Here is a 16929-nt window from a genome sequence, read left to right as displayed (position 1 = left end):
GTAAAGGATGTAATAAGGTGATTCATTGTTCAATTTGAAGATGGTAAAAATTTAATTGGTTGAACATCATGTGAAATAGCATAAGAACAAAAAGAGATAGGAATCTGATATTGAAATATTAAGGTCCTTGACACATTGAGAATATGTTGATGCTTCCTTTCAACCACCCCATTTTGTTGGGGTGTTTCAACACAAGAAAGTTAATGCAAAATACCATTTCTTTTGTAAAATAGACTCAAACATAAATTCTTCTCAATTGTCATCAGATCTTACTGATTTTATTTTTGAATAAATTTGTGTCTCTACAAAGCTTACAAATTATGAAACGTGTCTTGTCGTGCACAAAATCTATGAATTGTCATTCTTATAAGAGTGTAATAGGGATGGATGGCTTAATCTGTAACGCCGTATATTGGAATGAGGAATGTTTGTACAAGTATTATTTGCAAAATGTTTAAAAGGAAATGGAACTGGATTAGATTGAGGAAAATCAACTTCATATAATCCATGAGCCGCTCTAGCTTTGCCAATCATCTTCAAGGTATTCATTTCCTTTACAAGACAATGATCATCATAAAAGGAAACAAAACATGGTGACTGATTAGTAAGCTTAATAACTGAAATAAGGTTGAAAGAAAAATGAGGAACATATATAACATCAAATAAAGTAATAGTCTTTGTGAGGTGCATGGTGCCCCAAATACTAGTTATGTCTTGTTGGCCATTGGGAAGGTTTATGGGAATGGGTTTAAAGAGGCACATAACACACAAGTATTTTTTTTATTTCACTATCTTTATTTTCTTTAATTGCCTCTTAATGATAATTTTACAATAACTCACCTTGTTTAATATATTTTTTTGAAAAAGCTAAATTGGCGCTGGGGAAAATTGAACCTGAGACTTCGAGGAGGAGCACACTCTCAAGTCCCAAGCGTATACCACCAGGCCAACCCAAGTGGGTTCACCTTGTTTGATATATTAGTGATGATGCAGAGGTCTTTCAGATTTGTTTGTTTCTCCCCTTTTGTATTTGGATTTCTTTTGGTATTTGTTGACAGAGAAATACAGTGCAGTTATAGAGTGTGCATAATTTAGTTTGCTCACTAAGAAGTGATTATGAAGAATCTGATTTACTTGTAAACTATATGCTTTATGGTCTTGAGTGAAAATTTGTTAAGACAATGGAATTTGTATATTTGGTTTGCTAAGCTTTGCAATATTGTCAATGAATATCGTACGTTTATCTGCAAAAGTTTCAATATCACTAGTATTATAATGTTGATGAAGTCTAATATCTCTGTTGTAACATGAATATTAAATTGCAAGCTTGCACACACAAAGTGGCAGTTAGTTAAACTTTCGAAAGGAAGAGGAAATGAAAGATTAAAAGAGTCGATACTGCAACTATACCAAAATAACATGTTCAAAACACACTTAAAAATATTAATCTATCATTGCAATGTGTAGTCTTCCTCTTTCTTTTCTCTTTTTGTCTCGAAATTAACTTTTAAATTGGTGCTATTTCAATAATGCATAAAGACTTAACTAATTTCAACCAATATCTAACTATCAAACAAATAATTTATTTCTTTCAACAGAAGTAACTAATTCGTAGGACCAAGGTTGACAGACAATTGCAAGTTGCATCCACAAGCAAACTCGCTATTTTCTCCACAAGTTTGTCATTTTATGATTCAATCCTCATATTGAATTATAAGCATGGCTTCTTATGTATATTTCAGCATATTTCTCTCTGCAAATCATCGTTACTGGCTACTGCATTATTCTATCGGGCAAATGTTATTCCAGCATATGAGCTCAACTGAATAGGCTAAAAGATTATTTCAGCATCTTGATTATTTAGATGTTAAGTATGATTAGAGATAATAATTGTGATGGATATAGATGCAATTAATTCTAAAATAACAAACTAAACTTTAAAGACAAAACATAAAAGGTGGGAGACAATACATGTTTAAGCTGCAGAAGAATTGTTGCTTTTTTGCCTTCCAATAAAGTTGTGATGGCATTTATCTTCCTTATATGTTCAGCAAGAGCTCCCATAGCTGAAGTTCCATCTCTTTTTACTACAAAAAGTGCTAGTTCATGTTCGTTCCATTTGCTTAATCCACGTGCCGATTTCCTCAAAGTGTCTACCTTCGCTTTGAGGAAATTGGCTCGGGAATTAAGCTTATGAAACGAGAATTATCTAGCACTTTTTCTGCTACAAAGGGGTGAGACTGCAGCTATGGGATTTCTTGTTCAATTTCTTGGTGTGATTCAGTTTGAACATACGCCATGCACATAATTCAATATGATATGTGACCTAAACTCTTTGTGTAGCTTATCTATCTTATCACGGTATTTCTCGACTTCTTTTTTCTTTTCTTCAATTTTCTCCAAGACCTTGTTCCCCTCTGCCTCCCAAATGCCGGCTTTATATATTGTCTTTGTTCTGCTGACGCACAAATTTCAGGTTGTGAGGTAATAGTTATATATAATTAGTAAAGCTAACAACTAGAATCAACTCATGACCATAATCATGAAGCCTTCTAAACTGCTCCTTGAATGATCCATCAACCAGTTCAATTGCAACCTTTCTAGCCCTATAAGCTTTCATTTTACTAACCCCAGCATTCCACTTGTTATGTGCTCTTTCACTAATCTTTCTTCCTCTTATATTAGGATTCTCTCTAACACTAGGAACAAGCTTCTTTCCCAACCAATTTGAATGCATTAATCTTACACTGTACTCTGTATTGCAATTATGGAAATCTACCAATTTTCTCAACTGCCATGTTTCCTCACCCTTCCATTTTGAACACATTGCAACCCAGGGACAGCCAGCTTTGCAACCTACTCTGACTCTTTCTTTGTCATCTTTTATATATCTTAAATCTCTCGCATTGTAGATAGCATAGTTGGTAATTGCTTCCTTGAACTCAACCTTGGTACCAAATCTGGCTCCTAAAACCCACTTAAAATCAGCCATCTTTTTAGGCATGGCAAATGGTGGATAATGCTCTTTGTTGCTATTATCTGAATTATCACCATCATCCTCTGTATCCAATTCACTTGAATCATGTTCTTCATCTGAACCTTTCACATTTCTTTTTCTCTTTTTTTCAATTGTCAGGGACATATCATCACTAGACTCATGTTGAATTTGAAGCTCTTTAGATGCACTACTTTGTCCCCTTTCATTTGAAATAAGCATAAGCCTTTTCTTAGGCCTCCCTCCTTTATTTTTCTTTTTTGGCTCTGATTGAACTTCCTCATTTATCAACAACTCATCCTCCAATAAATTCTCATCATCAGAATCATCAAACCTATGATCACTGAAGTAATAATCCTCTTCAAATGATCCCTCGTCATTGATTACATCCTCATCATATTCATTAGGTATAGTTTCAGGTTGAGACTCAACAGTTTGGTTAACTATTTCAGGTTGAGATGATGAGTGCATTAAAAACAACAGTTTGGTCATGCTACCTGTTGTAAAGTAAAATCCAACAAGAAAAAATTAAACAATGTCCGACATGGGGACCATATACATCCGGGACCACAGACAAAATCACAAAAAACAATTCATATTCTAAAACCTAGCCAATCTCATTGGATGTGGGACTACAAACATCCAATAAACAAACAATAATCACTAAAGTAGTGGGACAAAATATATATAAACAGACATATAAAGCATGGACACTTTTCATACGAACAAGAAGCAGAACAAAAAGCATGAACAGGTAAAGCATGAAGGAAGTAGTAACCTTGTAAAGCAAAAAAACAAAACATTTTTCACAAACCTTGATCCATTGTATTGCAGAAGCCTTGCGATTTTGTTTCCCCCATTCGTGTTTCAGATTGTTGATTTTGTTTCCCCCAATTTCATAACCCTGATTCAACCTTTCTAATTGAGTTTCTACATGAACCGTTGCGCTAATCGTTTTCCTTTATAACACGTGCAAACGCAAAACGGTGCGTTTTGAGCTACAAAGCAAGTTAACGGCTGTGTTAAATAGAGACTGACGGAAAGGATGAGTTTGAAACGATTCAAAAACTAAAAGGACTAGTTTGGAACTTTTGAAATTTAAAGGACGACTTTGGGAAAAACTAAAAACTTAAAGGACCTTTAGATGCATTTGACCTTTACTTTTTATTAATTGAATGCACAAAATTTGAGATAATATTTTTATTTTTGGGTTGCTTAACATGTGTCATAAAGGCACGATTTAACATGACTCAATTGTCTTCACATGACAATCAACAATAATAGTGCGTTCTCAAAATAATATAAAGAGACAACAAAACAGACGGTGAAACAAAAATAAAAATATAAATATAAATAATATTTTTAATAAAGAAAATGAAAACTAGTCAATTAAATATATAAAATAGGGTCATGCAGCAATCTGTATTATGAATATTACTTATATTTATATTTTTGTTTCACCGTCTATTTTGTCTTTTTTGTTTTGTTTTGTTTTGAGAACGCACTATTATTGTTGATTGTCATGTGAAGACAATTCCATTGATGTGTCTTATTGTTATTCTATGTTCATTTGGTCTAGGTTTTACGTCTACTTTTTTGCTTGAGTTTTAATCGATAGTTTGTATCGAGTTTTAATCTATAGTTTAAATTTAAATTTTTATTAAAATATCCCAACTATCCTATCTTAAAGTTTAAAATTTTCTCGTATTCGCGTATCAGTGTCGCTGGTATGTTGTTTGTACGGTGCAGATTAAAAATTCCACATGAAATTAATTGGACATCATTTTTTATACGGGTGTCCCCATCCTCATTACCACTTACCAATCACGCATTTCTCAATCTCCGTGAGCTTAACTCAGTTCGTAAGGGCAATGCATAATATATGCAAGATCTAGGATTCGAACCCTGGACACCACCAAAAATATGCCTTCTCCTTCCTCGATATCTATCAGAACTTTAACCCATTAAAGTGCTCTAATTAATTGCACATAATTCTTCCCAAAACTTTAACCATTACTCTAATTTTCTTTTTGTGTTGGCTATGTTTGAACCCCCAAACCTTGCTTATATTATGCATTGTCTATGTCATCTGAACTAAGCTCACGAGAGGACATTAAAGTGCTCTAATTAATAGTACACTAATTATCTTGAAAAATTATTGTAATGTTTTCGTTGTCTTAATCTATATCAATTTAAACACCTTGTTTTTCAATTTCTGAACTAGAATCATAGTGCTATTTGAATAATAAATAAATTACGTAACTAATATACACCGAAATCTAATTATCAAAAAATAAATAAACAATTGTTTTCTAAATGTGCAATAATTTTCCTAAAAGAACATTTGACCAAAACTATGGTGCAGCACATTTATAATTATGAATTTATGACACTACAGCTATAGTTCACAGGATCGAGAGAAAATTGCAGGTTGCAGTCGTTTTGAATTTTATGAGCATGGCTTCTTATGTTCAAACTCAATCACATTGATAAGTTCCGCAAGAGCTCCCATGGCTGCTGTCCCACCTCTTTGTAATAGAGAAAGTGCTAGTTCATGTTCGTTCCATCTGCTTAATCCATGTGCCAATTTCCTCAAACTATCTACCTTCATTTCTTGAAGCCATGCAGGTGCAAAACTAACCATTAATCCTACTAAACAACAAACATAAGTTTTCCATGTAATAGGATTGCAACTTAGGGAAATTTTTCTCTCCATGACTTCTGCCAAGAAGTCCAAATGGACTCCAATTGTGTGATTCCTTCTAGACAGTTTCGGTGATGGTAACTTGGTCCCGACACCCCATAGAATTGATCCTGAAAATGTCAACAGATATGCTATAGCATAGCCCTCAAGTATATATGACATCACATTATCATTTTTCCGCTTCACATCCCTTGACGACAGCAACCAGGTAGGAATAGTCTCTTTGTACAATTCCTGGACCAGTTGTATACCACCAGCTGAACATAAGAGACTTGCGCCAAGTGTTGCCATTTCTTTTGCACTTTGAGCAGCTAGGAATAGTGATGATTCATTGGATTTTAAACGGCTAGATCCAGAACTCGCCCTTATTCCGGCCAATTCATTGGAATACTCTGTCACTAGACCCACAATCACATCATTTAGGTACTGCACGTTGTGTATATCTCGACAGGATCGAAGATAAAGGAATCCTGGTGCAACAAAAGGAAAGGCACCAGGGGCAGTAATGGAACTACCCAACAGGCCATTCACACTACATTCAGCAGTCAACTTTGAGTTTGAACCAGACAATACTCCAAGGAATGATGTGAAGCAACTTCTCACCAGCTGAGCAACGGATTCATTGTTATGTCTGAACACAGAGCGGGAACCTGATACGACAATGAAGTTGTGCCAGCGGCGAACCTTTTGTGCCCACAGAGATCCAATTACAGGCATGCTAGGCCAAGGGCAACCTGATGCACAATTTTCTAAAGCAGCTCCGGTGATAGCATGGATGTACTCCAGGCTCTTGTCAAGTTTAAAAGTAATGGATAAACTGACAAGAGCTGCCATTGGTAATGGAAGTGTCACTGGCGAACCTCCTGCCAGCAACAAAGACTTAACTCGTAAGCAATGCAAATGTAATAATTACCACTGCATTGTTTAATCTAAAGTACCCTTATAAATGATTAGAAAAGATAAGAAACCAATAAAATTTTCTGATTTAAGAAATGATAGTGCTAAATTCATATTCTCATCCATATTGTCTCCGACACAGAAATACATGGACATAATATTTGCTGACATTTCATACTCTCAATCAAAGAAAAAAAAAAACACCACTGCTTTTTCTCTTTTCTATTTTACACAAACAACCCTATATACCTACTTACTAACGCATATATATACATGCACGGACACATGGAGTGTAGTTCAAATGAGAGAGTCAGCCAGATGCAAGAAATGAGAGAATTGGCTATCGACATAAATGTACAGGACAGACAAAAGTCACAAAACAATATGAACATGAGAGAGAGAGAGAGAGAGAGAGAGAGAGAGAGAGAATTGGAAGCAAAAAAAAATAAAAATCTTCGTTAAAAGTATTGATGAAATCATAACATAACCGGTTCCTTAGAAAGAGGGGAAAGACAAATTTATTCTGGTCACTGCAAGTCAACAACAATTTCCGTCTATCTGCCCAAGCATGTAGATATCTATGATGTGTTTTGGATTTGGTAGGACTCATAATGAAAACTAGTAAATATCAAACATGTATATTAGAATAAGAACCAGCGAAGTACCAGATGAACAGTTCGGAACCTCAACGCCAACATGAGTCAGTATAGCTTTTATTTCTGATTCCACAGACTGAAGAACTGCTGCTGGGCTAGGCCAATCTGTTCCATTCATTGGAACCTGTTTCCATACTCCACGAGTAACTTCTGAAGAAAAGTAATCAATAATGGCAGCAATTGATGCTGGAAGAAAATCAACAAGGTCTCTCAGACCTGAAAGTGAAATGGCACATGAGTTACAGTGATAAGATGCACCGGAAACACAGGCACCTTTTGTCCAGTAAACTTTTTCTGACTGTAACAACTCAAATTCTGTTTATTAGTTGCATTATAAGTTATAACAATTTAGTAAGTATAAGTGTACCGAAATTACCCTAATTTGATGTGAACTCTTTTAATCATTATATTACAGTTACAAGTCAATGATAGTTACTTCAATGGAACTTAACATGATTTAGGACACGGACTAAGACCAGCAGGACAAAATTTTAAGATATCAGAAAAGAAAATTGGCAAAAACGAAATGGGACTGGCAACTTTATTTATTTTTCATGATTTAGCTATCATCTATTAAAGATGAAAGAGAGGTCAAATTGATGGAAACAAATAAAACTTGAATCTTTGATTCACATACAAGTAAAGCTAGCATCAAGCAAACCTGTTGTCAAGTCTCGTGATGAAAGCCTCCCATGAACACAAGCAGTTAAGATTGCTTCCAGGACAAAAGGAAGAGCTTCTAGTACTTCCCATGCAGGGAGCACAGGTCTTTGAAGAGCATCTTCACCAGAATTTATGAGAGCGCTACATGCATTACTGCTATTTGGTGATGAAGAATTACTTGATGAAATCCCACCCTTAGACATCTTTTGGTAAATCATGCTTAAGATTACACTAGCAGTTTGATGAATGGAATTTCCGGTAGAAATACCAGAAAGGGTTGAAGCAACACAAGATTTGTATTGACAATACAACGCCCGTAATTTTGGAAAAGAATCAATATAAACAGGTTTAAATGATGCAGAATCAAAGAGATTTTGATTGCTTTTTTGCTTATCTTGGGAAGACATGACACAGTTATTGTGCAATGACAAAAGATACTCCAAACCTCCAACTGCAATTCCTCCTTCAGTGATGCACTGGTCAAGAGGGGGTCTACAGAATTTCCATAAACGAATAAGGAAAAGAAATGCTAAAGAAAAAGCCATGTAAACTGATGTTGAAGACTCATCGCCTGTGCTAATTGGAGTCGGTGAAATGGAGCCAAATGCTTCACAAAGTGGCAATAAAGAAGCAGCAACTGTGGGAACCTGCACAAAAAACTTGTTAAAAACATTTGACATTAAAAAGTGACTGGAAAATAAATTAAGCTTGAGAATGAAGTCTATATACTAATAGCTCAGGAATGACATTTGAACTATAAACTAACTATTTATGTTGAGTCTTCTCTTTTTTTAATGCTACTTTAACTTGCTTAACCAAGTGCATCCCCGTTTGGAACTAGAAGGAATCATTTAACTTTCAATATTCCTCTTTAATTATCTTTTCCATCTTTATTTATAAGGTTAAATATGTTTTTGTCCCTCAAAAGTTAATAAAATTCAGTGTTTGTCTGAATCTTTATAAAGTGAAGTATTTTCACATTGGACTTTTGAAATATGTCATTAATGGTTTCTAAAACTCATTCGGTTTTAATACCCACTTTGATGTCTGCCACAGAGACCACGGACAACAAATTTCAAAAGACATGGGAACCACAAACTGACACATTTCAAATGCAAGGGAGCAAAGTATGTCAATTTTCAAAAGGGGAACTAAAACTGATTTTTTGTTGGGGGACGAAAATATATTTAATCTTCATTTTTATCTATCCAAAAAACCCTTAAAAGGACAAATTTGGCCAAATCTCTAATCGAAGGACCTCAGCTCACCACTTTACACCCATGTGTAGACGGTGGAAGGGTGGACAAATGTAGGAGGCATATTTCAACACACCCCCATCACATTTGGAACTAGACTAGACATCTAGAGGCTAGAGTATAGACAAATGCAGGTGGCCCAATAACATATCTAGGATAGGATCTATATCATCTTAGAATTTGAATTAGTCTCACTTGCCCCAAAGGTTAGCTCGACAGATGAGGATTGCCTAAGCTTTATAAGAACTAATTTGGCCATATCAGTCGATGTGGGATCTATGGGCAAATGACTGCCAACTATCAAGTGAAACCCAAAAATGTTCATTCTTAGAAATTTGAAATAGAGAATCAAAATGGCGTATCATATTCATATAGCCATCAAATATCAAATAAATTGTTAAAGTGATTCACTTACTACACCATGTAAAGAAAGTATGTGAAGTGTATCAACGGAGGAAGCTCCACGGAGGACAGCACTTATCATGGACATATTATCAACAAAGAGGCCTCTAGTTCCAGAGTTACTATGAGGTACAGGACAAGCCAGTAGTTTGACTACATAGTGGACCACATGTTCCTTCAAAGGAGACAACATTTTACATCAGAAACAAAAAGTGATGAGGAACATAATATTCATAAATACAATACCAAGATCTGGAGTATTCAAATATTAATCCATTATCCAGTATAACAATGGACAAAACAATTATTTAAATGATGTAAAATTAACATGTTATATTCACATGATGCTTAGCCCCAAGTGTCATCATTGCAATGAACAGAAGCGTGGTAAAATTTTATTCTTAGTTTAGGTGCAAGGAGGACGGGGAGCCTTGAAGCAATGATTGAAGTTGCTGCCTTGCGACTAGAGAACCGTTGTTTTATGTGGAATCCTTCTTTGAACCTCGCCATAATGAAAGCTTCATAGCATCAGGTTGCCCTTTTTGAAGAAGAAAAGAGAAACAGAAGCCATGACTAATCAAAACTAACTCTAGTTCCCTTAATTAACATCCCTAATAGGTAGATAGCCAAAATGCCCTTTATAATGACATGGGCAATCTTCCCCCTGGAGCTATTTGTTGGCATTGAAGCACCAATCCGTTCTCAAGCTGATATTCACATTATTATATTATTAAAAGGGTCTTGTTAACGAGTGCCCCCAGGGCACTCTTTAAGCATTCTAAATTCCCTTATTAAAAATATGCAAACCTAAATTTATGATTTTACTCTCTCCTTTAGTAACAAGATTGTTTTTAGTGAGAGACAGAGACAAAGAGTACTCATATAAAGAATATACATCCAAGAAAACCTTTGAAGCAAATTTAAGAAACTTTTCTTTGAAAGGACTTCCAATGGTCCGGTATTCTGGTAGGAATAGGATTTGTCACCTGAATATACCACCCACGGCTGAGGGATGCACCACATAGAATCTTTGCAGCTGTAGGCCTTTCCACCTCTGATCCACTCAATGCAATATAGTATAACTTCTCTATCTCCGCAATGCTAGTATGGAAGAAAAATTGTGAAAACCAATCATCAGTACTTAAGATAATACCAAAATTAAACCACTATTTTGCTTAAAAACGTACCTTGAGGCAGGTGTCGCCGCAAGGGCATTTATAAGAGAATTGTTCAATGGCGTTCCTTCCATAAATGTTAACCATGGAGATTTTCCTAGTGGTGTTGAATCTGATAAAGACATAACCGATGTAGACACATAACCAGGCCAAAAGTACACTGATGTATCCATTAAATTCCTTGCTATACAAGCTTCCACTATGAGATGCCTCAAGTTCCCACCTAAAAGATAATTATTTTTTATGTATATAGAGATACGCAAACAAAACAAAACAAAAAAAAGTAAGTTGTATGCATGTGATAGTAGTCCTTATTCATCGTAAATAAAGCAAGAACGAAATAATGGAAGCATATTTGAAGTGACAAAAATCAACCTACCTGCATTTGAATTGGCATTAGCATTAATGCTAGTGAACGGTTCACCCTTTTCTTTCATTGAGTTATAAATAAAGCTGGATGCTTTTCTAGCTGCCTGATTGGCTGCATCAACAACTAATGCAGGAGGGCAGAGAAGACCAGAAAAGTGTCCAAGCACTTGAACAGACGAAATCAGCCCAAGTTTCATTGAAAGATCACTCTTCATTTCATGTTTGTATTCTGATCCCACAGAAACTGGAGCGGTAGACAGATTATGTTCAGTGTCATCCCTTAGAACATTCACAATTACCAAAGGGACAATAGACAAAAGCATGCATAAACGGGCTTCAAGATGGGGAATTGGACCTTCAGGAGGATCGCGCTCCTACAATGTACCAAGAGGGGGAAATATTAATTATTTGGTTAATACTTCCATGAAAACAAAAAATCAAGTATGGACCAGTCTCAACTCGCTGCACAAGCCGGAGGGCTGAAAGCCAAAGTGCTAGAAAAGTTTCATGCCAGCTAGCCTGGTTAAATATTTGAAGTGTCTTGATTCCTTCTGCAAATAGGCCATGAACATTAAGAAAAACCTGAATCAAACCCAAAATAATGGAACCAAAGACAAATCTAATAAATAACTTTCAGAAAATAAACCCTAAATAACTAATGAACAAACAATTACAGCAAGCAAAGACAAATCCAACGAAAACCATCACAAAGATTTACCTGTTAGCACCTCAATAGCTGATTTGATGGGAATCTGTCTAGAATCCATAGCATTCTCCATATAAATGTCCAAAGGAATCCAACAAGATCTGTAGTTGCACTTCAACAGTGTCTTACATGGTCCAACATCAACACTTATCCCAACCACCTGATGCTTATTTAGGGAGTAATCAAAATGAGACACTCCACGGATCTTTGCAGACACTTTTCTAAGGACTTGATTTACTACTTTTAATTCTGATGATGCTAAGTCAAGGGATTCAAGAAATTGAAGCCTCTGCAGGAGGCAATTGAAATTTTCAGGCCTATCAAATATGATGAAACACAAAATAGGGAAAATAGATTGTCAGCTTCCCAACACAACTCCCAGAAACAAGTAAGATATATGAACAATAAAATTCATGTAAAAAATTATATAAGTAAACTAGCACCAACACGTGAAGAACTAATAAATGGTTATGCACAAATGTGCTCAGACAAGAGAAACCAGGACTACCGGGGGCATAATGCATTATGCATATGTGCTGTTAAATAAAATTTCCCCAAACCATTTGATAATGGAACCATTTACTTCAAACTACTGTTTTGATGCATGGTAGTGGATTTTATTCTAGCAAACCACCTAGAAATAACCAGATAGGAATTCTAGCATTTACCGGCTAAAGTGAAATTGATTGTATCAGTAGCATAATCAAACCATATTATGGTATACAGTAGAGAATCAAAATAGAGATGTCATATAGTAGTGAACAATATCTGAAGTGTAAAATTTAAAATATCTGCAAAATCATCGTTACTACAATATTCAGTCTGGCAATGTTGAAACTCGATATTATCAATTTTTGGAGCTCAACGGAATAGGCTAAAAGATTATTTCAGCATCTTGATTATTTAGATGTTAAGTAAGATTAGAGATATTAATAGTGATGAATTGAGATGCAATCAATTCTAAAATACCAAACCAAACTTTCAAGACATCAAGACAAAACATAAAGGCCAAAATATAAAAAGGTGGGAGTCGGTACATGTTTAAGAGAACAGACTGCAGAAGAATCGTTGCTTTTTTGTTTTCACTTAGTCTTTCCAATACCTCTAAGGCTGTGATCGCATTTCTCTTCCTTATCTGTTCACGATAATCACCTTTTTTAAAATTGTGTGTCATATTATGATCAATTTCCATATGTTGGTCACCTGTTGGGACTAAACACGATCTTTCATTAAAGTTCACTTGTAATCCCCAGTCATTTAACGTGCTATCAATCAAAGCAATGATGATGTTAAAATAAAACAGTACAAATACATGCCCTAGCTCCAGATCATGAATTTTGAATGTTTCAGAAAAATGAAGGACAGAATCAACGGACTTAATTATCCTGCAAAAAAAGACATTTTTAGAATTAAACATTGTTGATCAAGGTATATTCAGGAAGTATCATGTAACTTAAGTAAATCACTAACTAGGACTAGCAACAAGAAAGAACAACCACAGAACTAGGGCATTCAAAAAAGCATAGTTAATTTAATAACAAAATGGATTCTTCCAATGTAAAAAATAAAAATTCCAATGGTTTTTGCTACTATAACCTTTCAAACCTCGATTTTTTTATTTTATTCTAAGTATTTAACCTCTTAATAAGAAATTCTATTGATACTGGGTATTCAAAAAGCATAGTTAATTAATTTAATAGAAATAGACAAAAAAAAAAATGGTGGGTTCCACCGTTTCTATGATTACTTGTTAAACGGTGAGGTCCTCTCTATACATCGGAGCCCTTTCTTTCATTGAATACTCATTCAATCAATGTTATTGTGAACTTGTACAGTTCACACTTATGGGCTATACCCATGAAATATCTACTAATAGGTTTTTCACAGCAAAATCTAGCTATACGGTTACGGTATTTAAGTATGAAGATTAGCTGGATAATGTAGTACACATTATCACATGGATTTTCAACCTCAAACTTATATAGGCATAAACGCAAAGGAAACCATATTATCATATTAACTACAGTGCAGGTAACTAATCACCAATGCATTTGAGGTAACAGAAGTTCTATTTTCTAAACCGCAAATGAAATCTTACTATGAATCTAAGCTACATTACTAAGTGGTTGGCTACACTAAATAGGTAGTGATTCATTAGAACGAATCGGAATCCAAGACGAGATTAATGTTCAAAATAGATACACGCTAGAGATTCTTATCAATTGGGTTCAATTTTGTACCGAATCAAGATAGGACTCACATACATGCATCATAAGATACTGATAACTAATTGAGATTGCTTATGAAAATAACAACTTATAACATATCCATAAATGTAGCTTATGGAAAAACTTAGCTCATACGAAAACAGTTATAGAAATAGCGTATACATAAATTATCACAAACAAAACTCATCTCAAACATTAAGATTCACTTACTTGTTACTGCATGAGACCGAAGCGATTGGTTGAAAATTGAAAGCATGTTGATCAAGAAGCGGAAGAAAAAGAGCATAAGCATGAGGATGAGAAAAGCGATTCCTAAAAACCTTATAAGCTAAAAGCGAAAGTAACTGAAGCGGAAAAATAAGCTTAGAAGAAAGAGCATGATGAAGAAATTTCCATGTAGAAGGATGATCCTTCACATTTTCAGAACACATTTGCGAAACCAAAAGTTCAACTAACTCGGAACTCGGTAACTCAACTCCAACGGAGTTAAAGTATTCGATTAACTCCGTTACCCATACCGTGGGTGATTCATTGCTTCGTTGTTGAAATTGCTTTAAACGGTTTGTAATGGATTCCGTTACGGTTTCGTTCCATGACTCCATTCTAGAATGTTCTGTGGTTTGTTCCTTTTGAATTTGATGATATAGTAATGGAAAGAGAGTGGTGGTTAGGTTTGGATAAGGATGTGTTTGGTTGTGTGGAAATGGAATTGAATTTGACGGTGGTGACTTGAGTTAGTGATGGAGATAAACAAACACTCACTTGTGTCGCGTGCTACTCGCCGCTTATTGTCCCCAACTAACTAAATTTGAGGGTCGGTTTGAAGAGATGAGAGTGTAATGTCTTAATTTAAGTCAAAAGTGAGTCCTTCCAAGCTCAATAAGGTAAAGAAGTGTGGAGCCACTTTATTCAAAGATGTACAGATGGATAAAAGGTATTTATTGCAATTTATTAAGGTCTTTATTGCAATTTATTATTCTCAATTATAAAATGTAATAGACTTTTTTTTTTAAACAGCAGATATTATTACATTGAATGAGTGCACGACGCATCAAAACATTTGCAAAAGCCAAAGACCAAAACATAGAAGGTGTTATGTATATGCGGCACATATGATACAACCCAACAAAAATCACCCCAACTACAAAGCCGCACAGCAAGAAGCCAAACCAAAGGAAAGGAGCCTGATGCTGAAGGTATACGAGGGCGAAAGACCAAAACAGAAGTGCAAAACCAAATTGTCTCTAAAAATAGTCTACCCGCAAATACATCTACATCAACACCAGCTAGGATACAAGGGAAAGGAGCCTGATCTTGATAGCGCAGAAAATCAGAAGCGGAAGCTTGTTCAGAAGCAGTTCAGAAGCACTGTTCAGAAGCAGTTCAGAAGCAGTTTCTAATTCTAAGGTTTTATGTGAATTAGAGAGAGAATTGAGAGAGAAGAAAGTTATGATGAAAATTGTAAATGATCTTTATTGATTCTACATATAAAAATGTACAAAGGAGGTAGCTTATATACAATATCTAGCTAAGTTGCTTGAAGCACAAGCAATGTAACAAACTCTAGATCTTATCTACAAACCTCTAACAAACTTGTAACAAACTTCATAACAAACTAAAACAGAATGTGATTAACCACTGATTGTGATTATCACTAAACTAAACTTGAATTAAAACAAACTAACATCCTCCCTTAATTCAAGTTTCCACTTCCTTCATTCCAATCAAGCTTCTGAGCTTGATGAATCTGTCAACCTTCAATGCCTTAGTGAATATGTCTGCAAGCTGCAGCTCAGTAGAGCAATGAACAATCTGCAGTGCTCCCTTGTTCACTTGCTCCCTTAGAAAATGAAACTTTGTTTCTATATGCTTGCTTCTTCCATGCAGAACTGGATTTCTTGCTAAGCTTATAGCAGATTTGTTGTCTATGAGCAATTCTATAGGTCTGCTAACCTCTATCTCCATCTCCTTGAGTATATTTTCAAGCCATATTGCCTGACATGCTGCCATACACCCTGCAATATACTCAGATTCACAGGTTGACAATGCTACAACTGGTTGCTTCTTAGCACACCATGAAATTGGAGCATTCATAAACTTGAATAGGTACCCTGAAGTGCTCTTTCTATCTTGTTTGTCTCCACACCAATCAGCATCAGAATATGCTATCAGCTCAATAGAGTTTTCATTTAAGCACTTAGGAAATAAAATGCCATACTGCAGTGTTCCTTTGATGTATCTCATCACTCTTTTGGCTGCTAGCAGGTGAGATACTCTTGGTTCACTCATGAATCTACTGATTATGCCAACTGCATATGCAATATCAGGTCTACTATTGCATAGATACCTCAATGAACCAACAATTTGCTTGAACAATGTAGGATTCACAGGTTCTTCATCTTCATTCATCACCAGTTTTACATTTGTCTCAGCTGGTGATGATGATGGATTGCAGCTCATCATATTGAACCTCTTCAATATGTCAGATGCATACTTCTTTTGATGCATCACCAATCCCTCTGCAACTTCAGTAAATTCCATGCCTAGAAAGTATGTCAATTTTCCTAAATCTGACATTTCAAACTCACTCATCATCTGTGATTTGAATGCTTCTATCTCATTCATATCACTACCAGTCACTATCAAATCATCAACATAAAGACAGATGAGTAGTTGATTACCTTCACTTCCTTTCTTCACATATACACCATACTCAGACTTGCATTTAACAAATTCTTGCTTCACAAGAAAGCTGTCAATTCTCTTGTTCCAAGCTCTTGGTGCCTGTTTCAATCCATAGAGAGCTTTGTGTAATCTGTACACCATATCCTCTTTCCCTTTGATTTTGAAACCTGGTGGCTGTGTCACATACACTTCT

At 35.3% G+C, this 16929-nt stretch overlaps 1 protein-coding gene across 2 annotated transcripts; it reads right to left on the bottom strand.

The window, feature by feature from the left end:
* Positions 1-5224: 5224 nt before the first annotated feature.
* On the bottom strand, positions 5225-14948 carry LOC11427262 (mediator of RNA polymerase II transcription subunit 33A). Of its 2 annotated transcripts, XM_003623622.4 has the most exons (11): positions 14262-14948; positions 12861-13208; positions 11836-12140; positions 11577-11668; positions 11128-11491; positions 10761-10971; positions 10560-10674; positions 9587-9748; positions 7914-8562; positions 7262-7468; positions 5225-6562 (listed from the first exon to the last, which is right to left on the bottom strand). In XM_003623622.4, the coding sequence occupies exons 1-11, from the start codon at positions 14651-14653 to the stop codon at positions 5445-5447; spliced, it is 3963 nt and encodes a 1320-aa protein (XP_003623670.1). In that variant the 5' UTR covers positions 14654-14948; the 3' UTR covers positions 5225-5444. The 2 variants fall into 2 exon arrangements, with proteins under 2 accessions (XP_003623670.1, XP_024626316.1); XM_024770548.2 differs by lacking the exon at positions 14262-14948 and having other exon boundaries at positions 11836-12112; positions 12861-12997.
* Positions 14949-16929: the final 1981 nt, after the last annotated feature.

The sequence above is a fragment of the Medicago truncatula genome, chromosome 7 (assembly GCF_003473485.1).
Source record: "Medicago truncatula cultivar Jemalong A17 chromosome 7, MtrunA17r5.0-ANR, whole genome shotgun sequence".
Classification (NCBI taxonomy): domain Eukaryota; kingdom Viridiplantae; phylum Streptophyta; class Magnoliopsida; order Fabales; family Fabaceae; genus Medicago; species Medicago truncatula.
This window is presented reverse-complemented; position numbering and strand designations above follow the sequence as displayed.

Coding starts and splice junctions, on each gene's coding strand:
- LOC11427262 (XM_003623622.4), bottom strand. CDS start 14,653: ATGGAGTCATGGAACGAAACCGTAACGGAATCCATTACAAACCGTTTA. Junction 12,141..12,860: donor CAGTCTGTTCTCTTAAACAT/GTACCGACTCCC, acceptor CATATTTGATAG/GCCTGAAAATTTCAATTGCC. Junction 11,492..11,576: donor CCCTCCGGCTTGTGCAGCGA/GTTGAGACTGGT, acceptor GGTACATTGTAG/GAGCGCGATCCTCCTGAAGG.